This window comes from Camelus dromedarius, chromosome 6, assembly GCF_036321535.1.
Source record: "Camelus dromedarius isolate mCamDro1 chromosome 6, mCamDro1.pat, whole genome shotgun sequence".
Lineage (NCBI taxonomy): Eukaryota > Metazoa > Chordata > Mammalia > Artiodactyla > Camelidae > Camelus > Camelus dromedarius.
The window spans coordinates 43,973,909-43,993,864 of record NC_087441.1 but is presented as its reverse complement, the minus strand read 5'-3'; the positions used below and the strand labels follow the sequence as shown (position 1 = coordinate 43,993,864).

Below are 19,956 nucleotides of genomic sequence, written 5' to 3'. Positions count from 1 at the left end.
CCACCTACTTAGAATTCCTTTAGAAGCATTAGCTTAAGAAGTGGTGCCTTGGTAGCATAGAGTAGTAGGAAAAAATAGGACTTTGAAATCTCTGTTCAAATTCCACCTCTACCATTTTCATTAGAGTTGTGACCTTGCACAAACTACATAATCTATGAGAGGACTCCATTGGTTGCCAAGTATCAAAAATATCATTCCAATTAGTTTATGTAAAAAGGACAACTTATTACAAACATAACTATGGTGCCTCCTGGAACCCAATCTCAGGACCATGGACAAAGACAGCTAAACACAGCCAAGATTCTGTGTACCTGCTTCTCCTCTTTCTTCAACATGCCCCTGCTCATCTAGTTCACAGAGCAAGAAACAAGGCCATTAATAGTTTCTCAGTTTTGTATATTATAGCTTCATCCACTGGGGAGAGAACAAATTACTCCACTCTCTGGGCACTTAGGATCCAAGAAAAACTGAGTAGCCTGACTCAGGTGCAAGTGTCTAGGACTGGACCAATAAACAACAGACATGAGAAGAATCGTGACTGACCGCTCTGGTCTCCTCTAAGCTAGCATAATCTTTTTAAAAGACAGATCTGATCCAGTTATTAACCTGATTAAAACCCTTCATGGCCTTCCCCAAAACACTTAAAAATAAAATTCATAGCTCTTGTTGAACCAAGACTTATGTGGCCTTGTATGGTTTGGCTCCTGTTTACCTCCCCAATCTCCTATGAAGCCACATTCCCTCTTGTTCACCATATAGTTGAGCTTTAACTGCTCTGGCCTTTTTTTAGTTTCCTGAACCTACCAAAACTTGTTTTCTATGTATTCTTTACATTCTATTCCTTTTCCACCTAGCTAACGTCTGTCAATCTTTCCTCAGAGAAGCTGTCCCTGATTTCTAAGGTAAACTAGGTTACCTATTCTTGTCCTTTATTAGCATGTATCACAATTTCTAGTGATAAATGTGTGTATTTGTTTAGTATCAGTCTCTTACCATACTGTTAACTCCAAGACCTCTGTTTTGCTCTCCACTGTGTTTCTAGCACCTAGCTGGACCGGAATAATTATGTGTTGAATGAATAATTGGCTTAGCATGAAACAAGTGGTAATCACCACTAGACTGTCCCATTGCAAATGAGGGAGAGGGTAGCAGGCAGGCAGAATTAACTATTATCAAGTTATTAAAACGGCTGCTTCAGCAGTAACTTACTGGGGAAAAGGAAGAGAGTGGTTCCCAGAGAACCTGTGCTTCTGCTGAGCAGAATAAACTTGTTTAATTCAGTTAACCCCCTTCTTTCATAAAATCAAGCACTTTGAAATACCTTATTCTTACAATAAAGCAAAGTATGTTATTACAAATAGTATTATACAATACTAATATACTGTCTCTGAATAGTGGTTATTTACAAACCTGAATAATAAAGTAGCTCCATATCATAAGACTATGACACCAAGTAAGTAAAATAATAAATATAACACTGCCTATACAGTGGCTTGCACATATAGGAAGCATGCGATGTTACTTCTCTTCTTAGAAGACCATGTTACTTATTATTCTTGAATTTTATTAACCTCCAAATGAGAACTTAATTAAAAACCTACAGAATACTCCAGTGTATATGACAAACATAGCTGTATTTCATGACCCCATTTCTCACAGCATCTTGATCTTTCCACTTTCCTAAGAGAATTACTTACCTCCTATTCTGTGGTAATTATATCTGCTCAAATACCCATTTAGCTTAAAGAAGTACTAGAAACACAAAAATGAAGCAAAGCGAAACAAAACAACAACAAAACTGTCTTGTCCTCAAGGAGTTCATAAACTCACTTTCTCACTCTGCCTCCAACAAACCTACACCTATACTCCTGCCATGTCCAAAGTCCCACAGTGCCCAAGGTAAGGCTGCCAGATTTAGCAAATAAAAATACAAGATACCAATACATAAGCATATTGGTTCTGAGAAAGTAACTTCCAAGTTCTAAACCATTTTACAAGTTTTAAAATATAATCAATCCCATTCTACGTTAGGAACTACCAATACACGAAGATTCAAAATTATAAAATGAATGTGATAAACTAAAAACACAAGATTCCTCATTTTATAAAAAGCTCCACCCCAGAGGTCATTTATTTTTAAAATTAGGTATTCAGGCACATTTAGAACAGGATATAATTTACAAATCTTTTTATTAATATTTTACTGTAAAACTGAAGTAAGTCAAAAAGAATCGAACACATTTCTATACTCATCTAATTTAGGGAAAGAAAACCTTTAATGTACATTTTCATGAAGTGACCTATAAGAGGTAAGAAAAAAATTATTATCAGTTCATAAATGGAAGGTTAACAATGTATTTTGAACTACCTACTGCTAGGTCAAAAAATGTGTGGGTAAAGGAATTATATCTGAACAGGTAAATGAAGTTCGAAGAACCTCCAAATACATTTTTCTCTTTTCTATTGAGATAAAGGCATATGCTTTATGAATTAAAAATCTGTTTGATAAATATTTTTAAAATGTCTACATAGGTACATTAAATCAAGGGATACTCTTCATTCATTCATTTTATTTGTTCAACAAAAAGACTGAACCTCTACTATTTGCTAAACACTATGCTAGCAATTTCGGATTTATGACAATAAGCATCAGATGAGTTCCTGTTCTCAAGGAGCTTAGAAAAACCTTGAGTTAACTGTATTTACCCAATAATGACAGTTAAATTTCAGTTGGTCATTTAAGAGAACATTAAAACTGTAATCAAATTAATTCTCAAAAAAACTATAAAATAGTAATTTTAAAGACATTTGAATAGTCTTACCATTTATCTGAAGTTTCCCCACAAAGTAACTAAAAGCACTGTTTTGGGAGAAGTTATATCTTAATAGCAGTTTTTAACTATGAAAATTAACAGAGTTAATCCTCCAGTAAGGAAATCAAAAGCTACTATCCATTGTGATAATGAAAATCAAGTACTTTGAAATAACTTTTTCATACAATAAAGCAAACTATGTTATTACAAATAGTATTATACAATACTAATACACTGTCTCTGAACATACGGTTATTTACAAACCCAGATAATAAAGTAGCTCCATATCATACCTTACAAATGATCAATAAATATTCAATGTATTACAAATTCAAATGTACTACATTACACTACAAAAACCAAAGTATTACAGATTCAAAATGTATTCTGAATTGTCTCATCTGCAAATTTTTTAATGAAAAAGGCCTTAATGTTTTCTGAAGATTTTATTTTTCACAAACTTAATTCAATATTCTACTTGTTTATCACCAAGTCACATAACTTTTTCATCAATATTATACCAATATTTATAACTATATAAAAGTATTAACTATAAAACCTATTAAATCTACAATTATTAAAAATTCAGTGGATGAGAAACATTCTTCAATTTAGAGCCATGTCTCCAAAGCAAAATTCAGTGTGAATCAGCCATTCTAACACACTACAGAAAATCCTAATGACATTTTTTCATTGTATTTTACACTAAAATATTTTCATCATCATTCATCAGCTAAAATATTTAAATTTTCTTTAAAAGCATCATGAAGACATCTTTAGTGACTTCATGTACACTACTTAGTGGCATAAATTTCCATTTACATATAAGGAAACTAAGGCACAAAGGTGTCCATTTTGTAAATTGCAAGGTCATTTCCTAACAAGCAACTGATCCTACACCATCAAGTTATACGTGCACAACTTCCAAGTGCCATAAACAATTACTGTACCTTAAAACAACTGCCTCTGCAATGCCTATGTGTAATTTCATTTTACCAAGAGGGTTATGGCAACAATCTTAAACAAGAAAAGCTAAAAAGGAGGATTACAAAAAGAAAAATAAAACACTTATTTTTGGTACTGAATCACTTATTTTTAAATAATGAGATGTAAACACTTTTTAATATAATAATCAACTAATAGTTGTTTCTTCCGTTTTCAAAAAATACTTCATCTTTCAGGTAGATCATGCAAAATCCGTAGCTACCCATCCTTGTAGACATAAGTTAGAAAAATGAGAAAAAAAAGTCTATATCAAGTAATTAAATACATGATATTGCAAAGAAAAGAATAAAAAATAAAAATTTAGAGAAATTTAGGGAATGTAGTTATGGCAGCTAAAAACCCATCTTAAATATTAAATGCTTCCTTTCATTCAACCGAAGGCTAGGATTAGCAATCAAATATTTCGTTACTGAAAAATAAAGAAATTCAAAACTTTCCTTATTCAAAACTTGAGAAATTTTATATCAAGGACTTTATTCAATATTCGACATTTTAAAATATACTTTTCCCAACAGAAACTTAGAGTATAAGAGAAAAACTGTTCCTGAGAGTTCAAAGACTAGGACTGCATCTGTAATTACGATACAGTACTATCAACAATTAGAAAAATGAAAGTTACCTCCCATTAAAATTAAGAATATTAGGCTGAACAACCAATATATCAACTGCCGGACACAAATAAGATTTAGCCAGTAAGTGAATCTAACACCAATGAAAAAATTAAAGTATAATCCCAGACACACTTTACATAGAAAAGGATAGGATTAGACCCAGTTGTATTAAAGTATCTAGTCTAGCTGGGAATTAATTACTCGGCTATAGGACAGGTTGTGAACCTTCAAGTCAGATGTGCTTTCTTTTCACCATTATTCTAGTTTATCATCCGCAAGTGCAACAGAAGGCGTCAGAGTACCGAAGCTAGGGGGCATACTGTAGCAAGGGGAAAAGAAAAATGGGAAAGGTGCAATGGATGCTGCAGAGTTGAATAATTATCTGGGTGGTACAATGGGCGAGTCCTGCCGACATCGGAGCTGGGTGAGCAGCTCCTTAACTCTGCCCGAACCACCCTCACCCCGGCATAGCAAGCATCGGAGGCAACCGCCCCGCTTCGCCTCCTCTTTCAGCGAAGAAAGGGATTCCCGCACTCGCTTTACCGTTATGTTGTGTCTTCGGACACAGACGCGCGGCGCAAACACGCAAACGCACCAGCTGGCATTACACAGACTCGGGCACGTAGCGAAAGCCGGGCTTCTCCGGCACCGACTCGGTACCGCAGCCTCCCTCAAACCGAGGAGGCACCGGCGCGCGCCGCGGGGGCGGGGGCGCTCAGGGGGTGGCACCTCAGGTGAGACCCGCAGTCTCCCCGCCTAGAGCAGCCTCAGGGCGGTCCCCGTAACCAAAACCCGGGCGCACCCGCCGGCCGCCAAGTCCCTCGGTACCAAGCCCGGCTGGCGGGTGGGCGGCCGGAGCTCTGGAAAACCGCGAATGGGGGTGGGGGCCGTCGCGGGGGAGGCGCGCCCATCCCCGTAACCTTTGCCGGGGTAGCAGTCCACGCACTCCTCTGTCGGTTCTGGCCAGTGAGGAAGAGTTCCTCTCCCAGCACCCTGTCCCCCCCGTAAAAACAATTCCTGAGAGACTCGCGCTCACCGGGAAATCCTGAGGGGCTCTTGCCTTACCCCTTCTTCATGCTTCGGCGGCGGCCGCCGGTCCCCCTCGGCTCCAGGGACTCCACCTAAAACCCCCAGAAGCGGCAGGCTCCGGGGTGGAACCCGTTCTGGGCAGCGGCCGAAGCACCAGGCCACGGGGAACGCCGCCTGCGACGCCCGCCGGTCGACGGACCCACCGTGTGCTCGACGCGCGAGCGAACAACACCGCGAGCCGCCGCTGCGCCCCAACCGCCCCCTCCCCGCGCGCGACGCTCCACAACCGGACGAGGGGACCCGCGCCTGAAGCAGGGGGGACCGCTGGACTCGCGCCACCTAATCCCCCATCTTTCCCACCAGGAGCTATTCCTCTCCAGTCAAGGTCTTCCCAGTTAAGATTCTCACTTTCCTCTTCAGCTGCCAGTGCCCAGGTGCAGCTGTGGTGGGAAACTCAGCCTCCACCCACTCATCCATCAGTGGGGATGATTATAACTCTTCCCCCCTTTCCCTGAGGCTTTATGGTATTGCCCAATCCTCAGTTTGGGGGAGGGGGACAGAGAGCATAGTGCTCGGCCAGGGAATGAGGGAAGATGATAGCCAATTGAATGAACCAACCATTCAGGGGCGGGGTCAAAGAGGGGCCTGTCTGCCCGCCCCGCCCCCTCGCCCCAGACTACAGTTCCCATGGTGCCTTTCTCACTTCCTGCCGCGCTGCACGCTGGGAGTATAGCACCTCGAAGCTTCGAGGTATTTCGGGACTAGTAGTCTTTAATCTAGCCACGTAGGTCCTGAAAGTTATAAGCTATTATAATTTCCCTGTTTCCCTGGGTAAATGTTTTCAAATTCCCGGTTCTATTGTACGTATATAATACTAATTAATTAATTAATTACATTTATTGTTTAAAAATATCATAAATGATTTCTAACGAAAGGAAACCAGTAATATGTGTCATCGCAATCTGTCAGGACCTGAAGCTGCTCCTTCTTCCGCCAGGGCCTGGTCTCCGCAGAATATCTATTGCCGTCATGTCGGCTGCAATTGCAGCTCTGGCTGCTTCCTATGGTTCGGGTTCAGGGTCCGAATCGGACTCGGACAGTGAGGGCGGACGATGTTCGCTGCCAGCCGCGGACTCCCTCATGCACTTGACCAAATCGCCTTCAGCAAAGCCCTCTCTAGCAGTGGCGGTGGACTCCGCTCCGGAGGTGGCAGTTAAGGTAGGCGTTTTGGCCACTGATGCGGGGCGGGAATTGTAGGTTTCTGCTCCAAAATCCAACAGTCACTTATTAGGCCCGGGGTTACCTTTTCCTCAATACTAAGAGGTAAGTGCTAACGCTTGGATCTCTTCTCCCTACGTTTATCTTCTTCGAGAGAAGCCGGGAATTGGAAGTTCTGGACAGTCCCAACACTCCTTCCTCTCTCCTCCCACCATCAGAAAGCAAGTGGGAAGAGGGGGTGAAATTTCGAATTTATGGATTAGAATGTGGCCTGGATAAAGTAGGTGTAACCTCAGAACATAAACAAAGCTAAATCAGGACTTCCCAAACTAGATTATGTGCCCTCACATAAAGTGAGCAGTGACCTGGCTTTGTGGTTTTGATTCTGATCCCAGCACCACCACTTGTGTGAACTTGGGCAAGTTATACATACTCCTTTGTTTCCTCACCTGTACGATGGAGATGTAATTTTAAAAGCACTTATCTGTGAGAGAATTACCGTGACGATTAAGTGAAATGATACAAATAAAGCTTATAGCACAGAGCCTGGTAGCTAATTAAGTTGCAATGAATCTTAGCTCTTGTGATTATATATGTAAAGACAGTGAGAAAAGGCCTTGGATTTAAGAAACAATGTGCATGGTCCCAACTGACGACGGTGATAGAGGAGAAATAGGGTTACATAGTTCCTTTAATAAATATTTATTGTACACATGTTATTTGCCAGGAACTGTTCTAAGGGCTGAAGACACAGACCAACAAGCCAGACATCTCTTCCATCATGATGCATACATTCTAGTGGAAGAGGCAGCCAATAAAATGTGACCAGAGTGGTTACAGATGGAATTGAGTACTGTGAAGGAAAAAAATAGTTTTGTGAAATAGACGTAGAGAATAAGGTAGGAGTATAACTTCTATAGATTAGTCAGTGAAGTCCTCTTGGGAAAGTGGCTTGAAGAAGAAGAAAAAGTTCGCCAAGTGCAAGATAAGGCAGGAGTTTCCCAGCAAAGGAGACAGCAAACCTTGGGATGGCAAAGAGCACAGTGTTTGAAGAAGTGAGGAGATAAAGGTCTGCGTGTCTAGAGCTGGAGGAAGGCGTCCACCAGTTGGTAGTACAGGCCCAGTAGAGCCTAATGGGGATGATCAGGAACTCAACGAGATGAGGGAGGCAGTGTACAGAAGTTCTTTGTATTAAAGATGTTCCCAGGTCTACTGTTGTAACTCAAAGTCTTTTACAAGTTTTTAGTGAGCTATTTATGGATTTTACTTTTTACTAACTGGACATCAGGTATGAAAGAATGCTTAGAATTCTTATTTTTATAACAAAACAAACTCCCCAAACTTAAACCCCTCTAGCAACCTCCTGAGTCTTCATTCTTTTCACAGCTCAGCTTTTTGGAGCTCTCTCACTTCATCTCTTTTCTTCCAATTCAGTGCAGACTAGCCCTAGCCTCTTGGCAGACTTACTCTCCCTGAGTATTGTCACTGGCTTTCCAGTTGTCAAGTTCTGTTGTGTGTGTTGAGTATCTGCATCAAGTGACACTATTAAATAGTTCTTTGAAACTTTCTCTCCCTTTGTCTTCCTTGGGGCCATCCTCATTCTTCTGATCCTCTGTTCTTCTGCCCTCCCGTTCAATATTGGTGTTTCCTGAGACTACCCTTAGTCCCCTTTGCGGCCTCATAATCTCCAGGCCTTCAACCTGCAGTGCTTCTGATGACTCACAGGTGAGCACAGTGAAGTGGTTTGCATAGGCTCTGGAATCAAGACTGCCTACAGCACTTACCCAAATGGTGACCTTGGATATATTACTTAAGCGCTCTGTGTCTAAGTTTTTTCTCATCTGTAAAGCAGGAATAACACTAATACCTATCTCATGGAGGGTTTAAGACTTATCATAAAGCATGTGCCAGACACACTGTTCTTATCCAGTTATAAGCTCCTTGCTAGTCTCAGAACCATTAACCTTCTCTCCCAGGATAGCTCTCAGGCGCCTCCAATCCAACATGCTGGAAAATTAACATTTTCTTTCCCTCAAGATTCACTTCACCTGTTTTTCCCATTTTGATTAATGATCCCACAACCCACCCATTACTCCAAGCCAAGAATAGAGGAGTCTTCCTTTTCTCTTCCTTCTTCCTCAGCCCCTGAAGCTAGGTATTTATTTGATCCTAATTTCTGCTTCATTAATTTCTCTCAAATCAGTTCCTTCCTTTCCATTTTTACTGACACAGCCTTACTTCATATCATCCTTACTTCTCTCAGAAGTCATTCTTGATTTTTATTTGTCTCTGAACCCCTACTGTTGGGTAATGGGTCCTGTTCATTTTGGTATAATGATATTTGTCAAATCTCTCTTTCCTCTTCTGCTGCCACCATTCAGATTTTTATAATTTTTCTTCAAGACAATTATAATAACATTATAATGGTAAACTGAATATACTTCAATTTTTAAAAAATAAGTACAAACTGTCTTGCTGGTGTACAGGTTCTGTCAATCAAAATCTTATCTGAATCAGACAATAAGACCACGTGAAAAGTACAGCCTCTTCTAAATATCCTTAAATAAATTTCTAAGGGTAAAAGAAACAGAAATTTTCATAAATTGTTGTAAGAAACAAAATTTTTATATTGTAGTAAATGCACTTTTTAAAGTTAAAAAAAGAAACCTCCTAACTGGTCCTTCTACTTCCTCCTTTCTTGTCTCCCAGTTCCATACCCCCTTTTCTCTTTCATAATGCACTCAGAGTGATCTCTCTAAATTCCAGTGTTATCATATCACTTCCCTGCCCAAAGACACCATGCTGCCTGCTGGGTAATTTCTAAGTTCCTTATGTAACGTACAAAGACTGCCATTCTCCCATGCTGAACTCTGCGAAGCCCCCAAAGCCTTATTTTCTTTTTTTCTCTTAAGATTTTGCCCACACCAGTCTCTGCCTGGAAATCCCCGATCTCATGCCTCCCCTCACTCCCACCTCCCAAAACTCTGCTGTCCTTCAGTCTCAGTGCACATGTTTCCTCCTCTTTCTACTTTAGCCCCCTTTCCACTCAAGTTACAGCACTTGCCACATTGCTGTGATTTGTTCATTTTTTTCTTTCCCCTGGACCAGACCCTGGAGGCCAGAGATTGTTGTGTCTATTTGTTTTCATGTCTTCAATGCCTAGTACACAAGATTAAGAGAAATATATTTGGTGAGAAAATGAATGAAAGAGTAAGGGGAAAAGAAAGTCTTGGAAAAGCATGTACATTGAGAATCAGTGTTCCCTGATTGGGTGAGAGTGAGGGGATGTCTCTAGAACTCAGCTCAGTCGCTTCAAGTTGTATGTGAAATAATCCAGGAAGAAAATTCTATATGGTGTGAGAGGTCTGGTAGAAGCAGAGCTGGGGCTAAACCCCCAATGATCTAGGTTCTATAATGAAAGAGGAAGGGATATTGATCATTGCTAGTTTGTTAATATGCTTAAAAAAAAAAGCCAATACCTAGTAAATTTAATAGAAAAATGTCCAAAGTGGGAGATGTGAAGCATACAAATAAAATACATTCATCTGTATTTGACAAATTATATTGTGACTAATAGCGAGCATTTTGGCAAAGTATAAACTTACGTAATGTTTTAAATCCATATCCCTCCAGCTCTGGGAAAAAAAAAATCCATATCCCTGAACACTAATGAGATTTCATATATCTTACTGTGATTGATTTTTTTTTTCTTGAAGTTACTGTTGGGTTGTCTTTTTCCTTTTGATTTGTAGGAGATCTTTATATATTCTGGATACTATCCTTTGTCAACTATGTGTTTTGCAAATTTGTGGCTTGTTATGGATTGTAGTTCCTGTTTCTTGTTTAAATCCTTCCTTTTCTCAAAGTCACAAAAATACCTCCCCCCGTTTTGTCTTCTGAAAGCATTATATTTTTGCTTTTTACATTTAATTCATAAATCCACATGGAATTAATTATTGTGTATAGTGTGAACATTTTTAATAATATGGCTTGATTTTGATAGGGTTGTTCTAGACACCAGCCCCCAACACCATCTCCATCCCTTTCTGTTTTTGTTCAAAAATGTCTTGGCTATTCTTGTCCTATGTAATTCTATATATATGGTTTAGAATTAACTTGTAAGTTCTACTAACACCCAGGTGGGGTTTTGTTGGGGATTGCATTAGAATCATAGATCAATTTGAAGACAGTGTTATATCTATTCATTCATTTAGGTCTTCTGTAGGTTTTTAATTTCTTTGAAAGTTTATAATTTTCATCATTAATAACTTGATCAGTTTTGTTGCAGATATTCTAGGTGCATCTTATTTTTATGCTACTATAATAATAATTTGTGGGTTCTTTTTCTATTTAATTTTTTGACTGATCTTACTACTTACATAATGGTATCAGCTACAAATGTGACAGTATGTTTTTTTCTTTCTTTCAGTTTTTATTTTTTTTCTTGCCTTGCCATATTGCTAAGAACTCCAGAAGGATTAAAAAATAAGAAAGGAAGAAGAATGTGTCAGACCAATTCTAAGCAAAAGAAAATGGTACTGGTTGTATTAGGGTCTATGGAATAGACTTTAAAACGGAAGAAGAATCCCTTCATAGTGATATAAAGTTAAATTCACAAAGAAATGCATAACAATTTTAAATTTATATGCACCTGATAATGTAGGCTCAAAATATTTAGGCAAAAAGTTGTATAACTATGAGAGAAATTGATAAATCTATAATTACAGCAGATTTTAATATACCTGTTTCAGTAATTGATAGAATAAGCAAAACAGTATCAGTAATGATACAGAAAATTTGAACAACAGAATTAGCCAGCTATATCTAAAGGGTATAAAGAACATAGCACTCAATGCAGAAAATTGTTTTTAAATACTAACAGAATATTTTTTAAAAAAACTGACCATATACTAGGCCAGAGATTGGCAAACTTTGGTAAAGAGCCAGATAGTAAATATTTTAGGCTCTTCTGTCCACATACAGTCTTTGTGACATTCTTACTGTCTTTCCATCTTTCTTTTCTTTTTTTAAACAACCCTTTAAAATGTAAATGTCTTATATTTACTTAGCTTGTTGGTACAAAAATAGACTGTGGGCCAGACTTAGACCAATAATTATAGTTTGCCAATCCCTGTACCAGACCATAAAATAGGTTCTCTGATCATAATGCATCTAAGCTAATCAGCCACAAAAAGATAACTGTAAAATCCCCATATTTGAAAATTATGAAATTGTACTCAGTAACCCATGGGCCAAAATTAAAAAAAAATAATATTTTGAACTAAACAATAAGAAAATAATGCTCATCAGAACTTGTGAGGTGCAGCCATAGCAATAATTTTTTTTTTCTAATCTTAAGTATATGTAATAGAAAAGAAGAATGGCACAGTTAGATGGTAGGCATCCATTCTTTCAGACTGACTTTTTTGGTAATCATCCCAGACTTTTGCTGTACTCATTTGTAAATGCCCTCAGTTTCTGCTTTTTAAGTGGTTACCCCTAGAAATTAAAATGTCTGAATTAATCAGTACTTTTGCCTCTTACTGAACAGTGCAAGAACCTTAGAACACTTCAGTTTTATTCACATCCCCCCACCTCTACTGTAGCTATTGTGCTGTGTATTTTATATGTATTTCCCTCACACGATGATAGTGAATGATGCTGATTTTTCTATCTCATGCAAGAGATGGCCTTCTTCCTGCCTGTAGTGCATACTTCATCTTTAGTGAGGGTTAACTGGTGGCAACTGCTTGCATTTTTAGTTTGTCTTTTTTTTTTAATTGAAGTATAATTGACATAAAACATTATATTAGCTTCAGGTGTACAACATAATAATTCAACATTTATATACATTGTAAAATGATCACCACAGTAAGTCTAGTTACCATCTATCACCATACAGTTATAAATTTTTTTTCTTATGATGAAAACTTTTATGATTTACTTTCTTAACAGCCTTCAAATTTGCTATACAGTATTATTGACTATAGTTGCCATACTGTACATTATATTCCTATGACTTATTTATTTTACAAGTAGAAGTTTGTACCTCTTGATTGCCTTTATCTATTCTGCCTATCCCCCCAGGCCCCTACCTTCTGGTAACCACTGATCTGTTCTCTGTATCTGTGACTTTGAGTTTTTGGAGGGTTTTTTTTGCTTATTTGTTTTGTTTTTTAAATTCCACACAGAATGATATCATATGGTTTTTGTCTTTCTCTGTCTAACTATATTTCACTTAGCATCATACCCTCAAGGTCCATTCATGTTGTCATAATTGGCAACATTTCATTCTCTTTTCATGGCTGAGTAGTATTCCTGTGTGTGTGTGTGTGTGTGTGTGTGTGTGTGTGTGTGTGTACACCACGCTTTTTGTATCCACTCATCCACTGATGGACACTTAGGTTGTTTTCATATCTTTGCTGTTGTATATATAATGTTGCAGTGAACATAGAGCACATATATCTTTTAAAATTAGTGTTTTCATTTTTTTCAGATACATACCTAGAAGTGGAATTGCTGGATCATATGAGCAGTTCTGTTTTTAATTTTTTGAGGTACCTCCATTTGTTTTCCATAGTGGCTGCACCAATTTACATTCCCACCAGCAGTGCACAAAGCTTCCCTTTTCTCCATAATCTTGCCAACACATGTTATTTCCTATCCTTTCGATAATAGCCATTCTGGTAAGTGTGAGGTGATATCTCATTGTGGTTGTGATTTGCACCTCCCTGATGACTAGTGATGTGTGGGGCATCTTTTCATGTACCTGCTGGCCATCTGTATGTCTTCTTTGGAAAAATATCTGTTCAGACTTTGCCCATTTTAAAATTGATTTTGTTTTTATTATTGAGTTGTATGAGTTCTTTATGTATTTTGGATATTGACCCCTTATCAGGTATATGATTTCCAAAAATCTTCTCCCACTCAGTAGGTTGCCTTTTTATTTTGTTGATGGTTTCCTTTGCTCAGTTTGATGTCTCATTCATTTATTTTTGCTTTCTTTGCCATTACCTTTGGAGTCAGATCCCCAAAAAATTGCTAAGACCAATGTCAAGGAGCTTTCCACCTATGATTTCTTATAGGACTTTTACAGTTTTTGGTATTACATTCAGGCCTTTAATCCATTTTGAGTAAATTTTAATGTATGGTGTAAGACAGTGATCCAGTTTCATTTTTTTTGCATGTTCATTTCCCAACATCATTTATGGAAGAGACTGTCCTTTCCCCATTGTATAGTCTTGCCTTCTTTGTCATGGATTAATTGTCCATATACGAGTGGGTTTATTTCTGGTTTTGGGTTCTCTATTCTGTTCCATTGATCTGTGTGTCTGTTTTTATGACAATATCACTCTGTTTTGATAACTATAGCTTTATAATATAGTTTGAAATCAGGGATCATGATGCCTACAGCTCTATTCTTCTTTCTCAAGGTTACTTTTGCTATTTGGATTCTTTGTGGTTCCATACAAATTTTAGGATTATTTAGTTTATTTCTGTGAAAAATGCCATTGGACTTTTGATAGGGATTGCATTGAATCTGTAGGTTGCTTTGGCTAATGTGGACATTTTAATATTTTAATTCTTCCAATCCATAAGCATAGAAAATCTTTCCATTTATTTGAGTCTCTTCAGTTTTTTTCATCAATATTTTATAGTTTTCAGTGTACATGTCTTTCAACTCCTTGTTTAAATTTGTTCCTAGGTATTTTGTTGTTTCTGTTGCCATGGTAAATTGGATTGCTTTTTTAATTGCTCTTTCCAGTAGTTCACTGTTAGCATATAAAACACAACAAATTTTTGTATATTGATTTTTGTACCCTGAAACTTACTGATTTCATGTATTCTAATAGTTTTTTGGTGGAGTCTTTAGGGTGTTCTATATATAAATGATGTCATCAGCCAATTGTGACAGTTTTACTTTTTCTTTTCCAATTTTGATGCCTTTTATTTCTTTTTCCTGCCTAAATTGCTCTAAAACTTCCAATACTATGTTGAATTAAAGTGGTGAGAGTGGGCATCCTTGTTTTGTTCTGATTTTAAAGGAAAAACTTTCATCTTTTTACAATTGAGACGTTAGCTGTAGGTTTGTCATATATGGCCTTTATTATGTTGAGGTACATTCTGTCTACATTTGGTTGAGTTTTTATGATAAATGTCATAAAACTTGTCAGTTGCTTTTTCTGCACCTATTATGATGATCATATGATTTTTATTCTTTATTTTGTTAATGTGATGTGTCACAGTGATTAAATTGCAGATGTTAAACCATCCTTGCATCCATAGAATAAACCCTAATTGATCATGGTGCATGATCTTTTTATTGTATTGTTGTATTTGGTTTGCTAATATTTTGTTGAGGATGTTTGCATCTAAGTTCTTCAGGAATATTGGCCTGTAATTTCCCCCTTTTTGTGGTGTCATTGTCTGGTTTTGGTATCAGGGTAATGCTAGCCTCATAAAATGAGTTTGGGAGCATTCAATCTTCTTCAGTTTTTTGGAAGAGTTTGAGAAGGATAGTTATTAAATCTTTGAATGTTTGGTAGAATATACCAGTGAAGCCATCTGTCCTGGAGTTTTGTTTACTGGGAGTTTTTTGATTACTGATTCAATCTCCTTGCTAGTAATTGGTCAGTTCATATTTCCATTTCCTCATGATTCAGGCTCAGAAGATTGTATGTTTCTAGGAATTTATCCGTTTCTTCTGAGTTGTCCAGTTTGTTGGCATATAGTTGTTCATAGTATTATCTTATGATCCTTTGTATCTTTGGTATCAGTTTTAACTTCTCTTTCATTTCTGATGTTGTTTATTTCACCTATCTTTTTTTCTTAGTGAGTCTAGCTAAAAGTTTATCAATTTTATTTATCTTTTCGAAGAACCAGCTCTTGTCTTTTTTTCCAATTTTTTTTTAGTCTCTATTTCACTATTCCATTATGATCTCTATTTTTTCCTTCCTTCTACCAACTTTGGGTTTTATTTGTTCTTCTTTTCTGGTTCCTTTAGGTGTAAAGTTAGATTGTTTACTTGAGGTTTTTCTTGTTTCTTGAGGTAGACCTATATTTCTGCCATCCCTCTTAGAACTGCTTTGCTACATCCCATAGATTTTGGTATGTTGTACTTCCATTTTCATTTGCCTCAAGGTCTTTTTTTAAATTTCTCCTTTGATTTCTTCATTGACCCATTGGTTGTTCAGTAACATGTTGTTTAATTTCCACATATTTACTATTTTTCAGTTTTCTTTTTGTAATTGATTTCTAGTTTCACACCATTGTGGTTGGAAAAAATGCTTTATAAGATTTCAGTCTTCTTAAATTTATTGAGACTTGTTTTGTGGCCTAACACATGTTCTATCCTGGAGAACATTCCATGTGCATTTGAAAAGAATATATATTCTACTGCTCCTAGATGGAATGTTCTGTATTTATCTATTAAGTCTGTCTGGTCTAATGTGTAATTTAAGGCCAATGTTTCCTTATTGATTTTCTGTCTGGATGATCTATTCATTGATGTAAGTGGAATGTTAAAGTCCTCTACTATTATATTGCTGTCAATTTCTCCCCTTAGGTCTGTTAATATTTGCTTTACGTATTTAGGTGCTCCTGTCTTGGGTGCATAAATATTTACAAATGTTACATCTTTTTGTTGGATTTACTTCTTTATCATTATGTAATGTCCATCTCTATCTCTTATTAGTCTTTTTCTTCTTTGTTTGTTAAGGACGAAACTCAAAAAATATCTTTATATGAACTTCTATTTTTTTTTTAATCTCAGCCATTTAAATTCCCATTTTAGGAACTCTATTCATTTCATTTTTCACTTTCTAGGGGAAAAAAACTATACTACAAATTGATAGTTTATGGTAATGGTTAATATTTATGTCCTGCTTTATAGTTTACAAAGTGCTTTCACGTTTTTATTTGATTGGTTGTTTGTTTACTATTTTTTTCTTTTTTTTTTTTTAATGGAGGTACTGGGGATTGAACTCAGGACCTTGTGCATAATAAGCATGTGCTGTATCACTGGGCTATACCCACCCCCTAAATATCTATTTTCTTATTTGTTCAACAGTAAGAAATGTATAAAGGACAAAAAAGTAATTATTGCTTAATTTTATTCTCAAATTACTTTGAATCAACAAAAGATAATCTGTTTAATCTTATTTGACCCATAGGGTGCCCTTCACTTACTGCACTTAAATTTTTATGAATAATTAAACCTGAATAGAAATCCTTTGTAATTCTTTGATAATTTTAATTACATGCCTAATTGATATTGAACCCCTCGTGGGTATTAAAACAAGGTTGTGGTGTTGTCCAAGTTTTTCTAATTAAACTTAAAATTAATAACTTCACTTATTGAAGAGTTGTTGAGTTCTATAATTTCAGCAGGAGCTAGAAACTGGGACCTATTTATATTTTTTATTAGTTGCTTCTGTTTCTTTTTTTAAATTGCTTTTTTAGAGAATTTCTTTTTAAACTGTATTTTGCATTTAAAACTTGATGTCTCATAGTACGCTGTTCAAAATAATTCAAATTTAGAATATTTAAAATACCCTTAATCAGAAAGATCTGGTAAGCCATATTATAAAGTGGTTCTAGCAGTTGTGTTCTAAAATATCCACTGGGGAGGTATGAATGTGGCTAAGCCTTCTGTTTCTTTAAGCAGTTTGTCACTGGGGGTTGAAAATTAAGAGAGAAAATCATTTAATTTAGTTTTTGTGCAGTTTAAGCCATTTGTATATAACCTTTTAACTTTATGGTACTGGGTTTTGCTGCAGAGCCCTAAGTACTCTCTCTAATCAATGAAGATTCAGGTGTGCTTTCTAGGAAAATACGTATGTGTCATATAATTGGGTGACCCAGCGTTTGAACCCCTTTCCTTAATAGTCTTAATGTGAACAACATCCCTCCCTGCTTCCTACCTTCAGAAGCTGAAAACCCAGATTCTCATTCTCCCAGCTCCCTTTCAGCTAAGGTTCAGGACGATACTTTGGACTCAACCAGACAGAGGTACCTGTCTAAATTCTAATCTAAAGCTAATTAATCCACAAAGAAGTAAAGAAAGAGAATATTTTAAGTGGCAGTGGTGACCAGTATCATCTGGTTCCTCTGGCTGGAAGTCTCAACAGCAGCATCCAGTGGCAGCCATCACAGTTTAGTAATGATGTTTGGTAATGATGAACTTTTGTTCTCACTGTACTGGTTTGAGATATGACTGATTTCAAATCATGATTCCATCTAAATACTCACCCTTTATCACTGCCTATTCCCCCAGACTGATTCTCCACCCTTCTTGGCAGTTCTAAGAGAAACTTGAAAGGATTCAGCCTTTGAGGTTTTTAGTTGCTTGCAGTTAAGCACCCTGACTAATACTCTGCCAGTGATTTGTGTTTGCTGCTAATTGAGTCTCTTTAACACTGTTCATTGTGGTTACTTTAACTTTTTCCCTTTCTCATTTATTCTGTTGGTACCGTGGAATTAAGTGACTTAATCTTGCTAATACTTTTCAGAGGTGTTGTAAGGATTATGTGAGGTAATGTGTCTACCCTGGTCCTAGCACTCTTCTAGCAAATTCTGTTATTTATTATATGGGTTATTGTCTGTCTCCCCCACTGTAAACTCTACAAGGGCAGAGAGCTTTGTCTATTTTCATGGGCCTAGAACAGTGCCTGGCACTTATTTATTGAATGAATAAATGAATCTGAATATTGTCCTTGCTCTATGAAGATGCCTGTGTTCCTAAATACACAAAGAAAATGAAAAGATCATCTATGACTCCCAACATCTCACACCAACTCCAGAAACCTATCACCTATCACCCATTCTTGTCTTCGTCATCTCTGTTTCATCTCAGTGAGGGTTGTTTCTCTTTTCAGAGGCTAATTGGCTATGTCCTAAATTATCTCCCCTCCCACCTCCTCTAAAATGACCATACCTTTTTGATTATCCCCTGATTCTTATCATATGTTCCTCTCTCCTTGTTCCTTTCTGTAGTTTATGATTGACTAAATCTTTGGCTTAACCTTTTCTTGAAGAAGGAAAAAAAACAGACTAATTTTACCCTGAAAATCCTTCAGTCTGGCACCCCATGTCTTCTTCTGTACTGCCAAATGTCTTAAAAGAGCAAAAATATTGCTGTCTTTTTTTTTTTTTTTCCCTAAATCCTTGGTTATACCTCTGCCCCTTGCAACTGGCTTTCCATACTTCACCCCACTACCACAATTGCTCTGGCAAGATTTTTTGTGACATAATTGCCAGATTCATGATCTTTGTTCAACCTTCATCCTCTTTAATTTCTCCATGGATTTGACATTTCTTTCTTCAGTTTAATTTAACAAATATTTATTGAACATGTACTTCATGCCCTGCATTCTGTAAGGCAGTAAGGATATAAAATATAAATAAAAATTATGTGCAACAAATAATATATCACAAGGGATATTATGAGTTATGTATAACATCTCTTAGGACTGTGGATGAAAAAGCATTTTTCCTGAGCCAAGAAGAGGATCAGGGAAAAGAAGATGATGACTTATTACCAGATAATAAAGGGAAACGCATAAAGAGCAAAGTAACATTACCAACAGTACAGAAAGCATGAAAGTGCTTGATTTTTTTTATAAAAAAAATCAGCAATTAGTCTAATATGGCAAAAATCAAGCTACAGTAAACCAGATAAGGATGTCTTATAATAAGCTAGGCAAGATATGATGAAGTCTGAACTAGGATGATAGAGAAGGGAAGGTGGGAGTAGGATTGCTAGAGAAGTATTTCAGAGGTAGAATCAGTAAAACTCAGTGCCCAGTTTGTTACTGTGTGACAGTGGAGTCATGGGGAAGGATATCTTCTGATTGGGACATAGCAAAGTGTTTGATGCTGTGGAATACACATATAATGCAGTTCAGCAGGCCATTAGGTATGTGGATACAGAGGCCAGGGATGTTGTCAAAGGCTGCAGATAAAAATTTGGGGTAGAAATTGAAGTCATGAGAAGGATGAGATAAAGATACGGTCAATTTTAAAACAAGAGAGGAAGGAAGTTTAAGAGAGTCATACTTGAAGGACTCTATTTTTGAGAAGTAGAGAAACTAAGTTGCCTGCTTTAGTGAGGGGTGTTTTAATGGTGACAAAATTTTGGAACAATAACTGTGTGCCTATAGTATTATTTTTCTTGTCCGTTTTTCAGTATTTGGTAATTAGCTGGCCTAACTCTACCAGATCTTCATTTGTTAGTGGCATTGCTTTTTCTCCAGCATCACTGTCAATTTCATGATATCCCA

General features: G+C 37.0%; 2 protein-coding genes across 9 annotated transcripts in view; one reads left to right on the top strand and one right to left on the bottom strand.

The window, feature by feature from the left end:
* The window catches only part of WASF1 (WASP family member 1), a 68,712-nt gene extending 62,689 nt beyond the window's left edge, over positions 1-6,023 (bottom strand). For 5 of the 7 annotated variants that reach the window (XM_031456151.2, XM_031456156.2, XM_064486788.1 and 2 more), the window contains exon 1: positions 5,466-5,859. The gene's annotated coding sequence lies outside the window, so the exon portion shown is untranslated. The other 2 variants (XM_064486787.1, XM_031456154.2) reach the window with 2 other exon arrangements.
* Positions 6,024-6,438: 415 nt separating this feature from the next.
* The window catches only part of CDC40 (cell division cycle 40), a 44,406-nt gene continuing 30,888 nt past the window's right edge, over positions 6,439-19,956 (top strand). The window contains exon 1 of one of the 2 annotated variants that reach the window (XM_010989591.3): positions 6,439-6,676. In XM_010989591.3, the coding sequence (XP_010987893.1) occupies positions 6,488-6,676 (189 nt within the window). In that variant the 5' untranslated portion in view covers positions 6,439-6,487. The remainder of the gene's footprint in view (positions 6,677-19,956) is intronic. The other variant, XM_064486786.1, reaches the window with a different exon arrangement.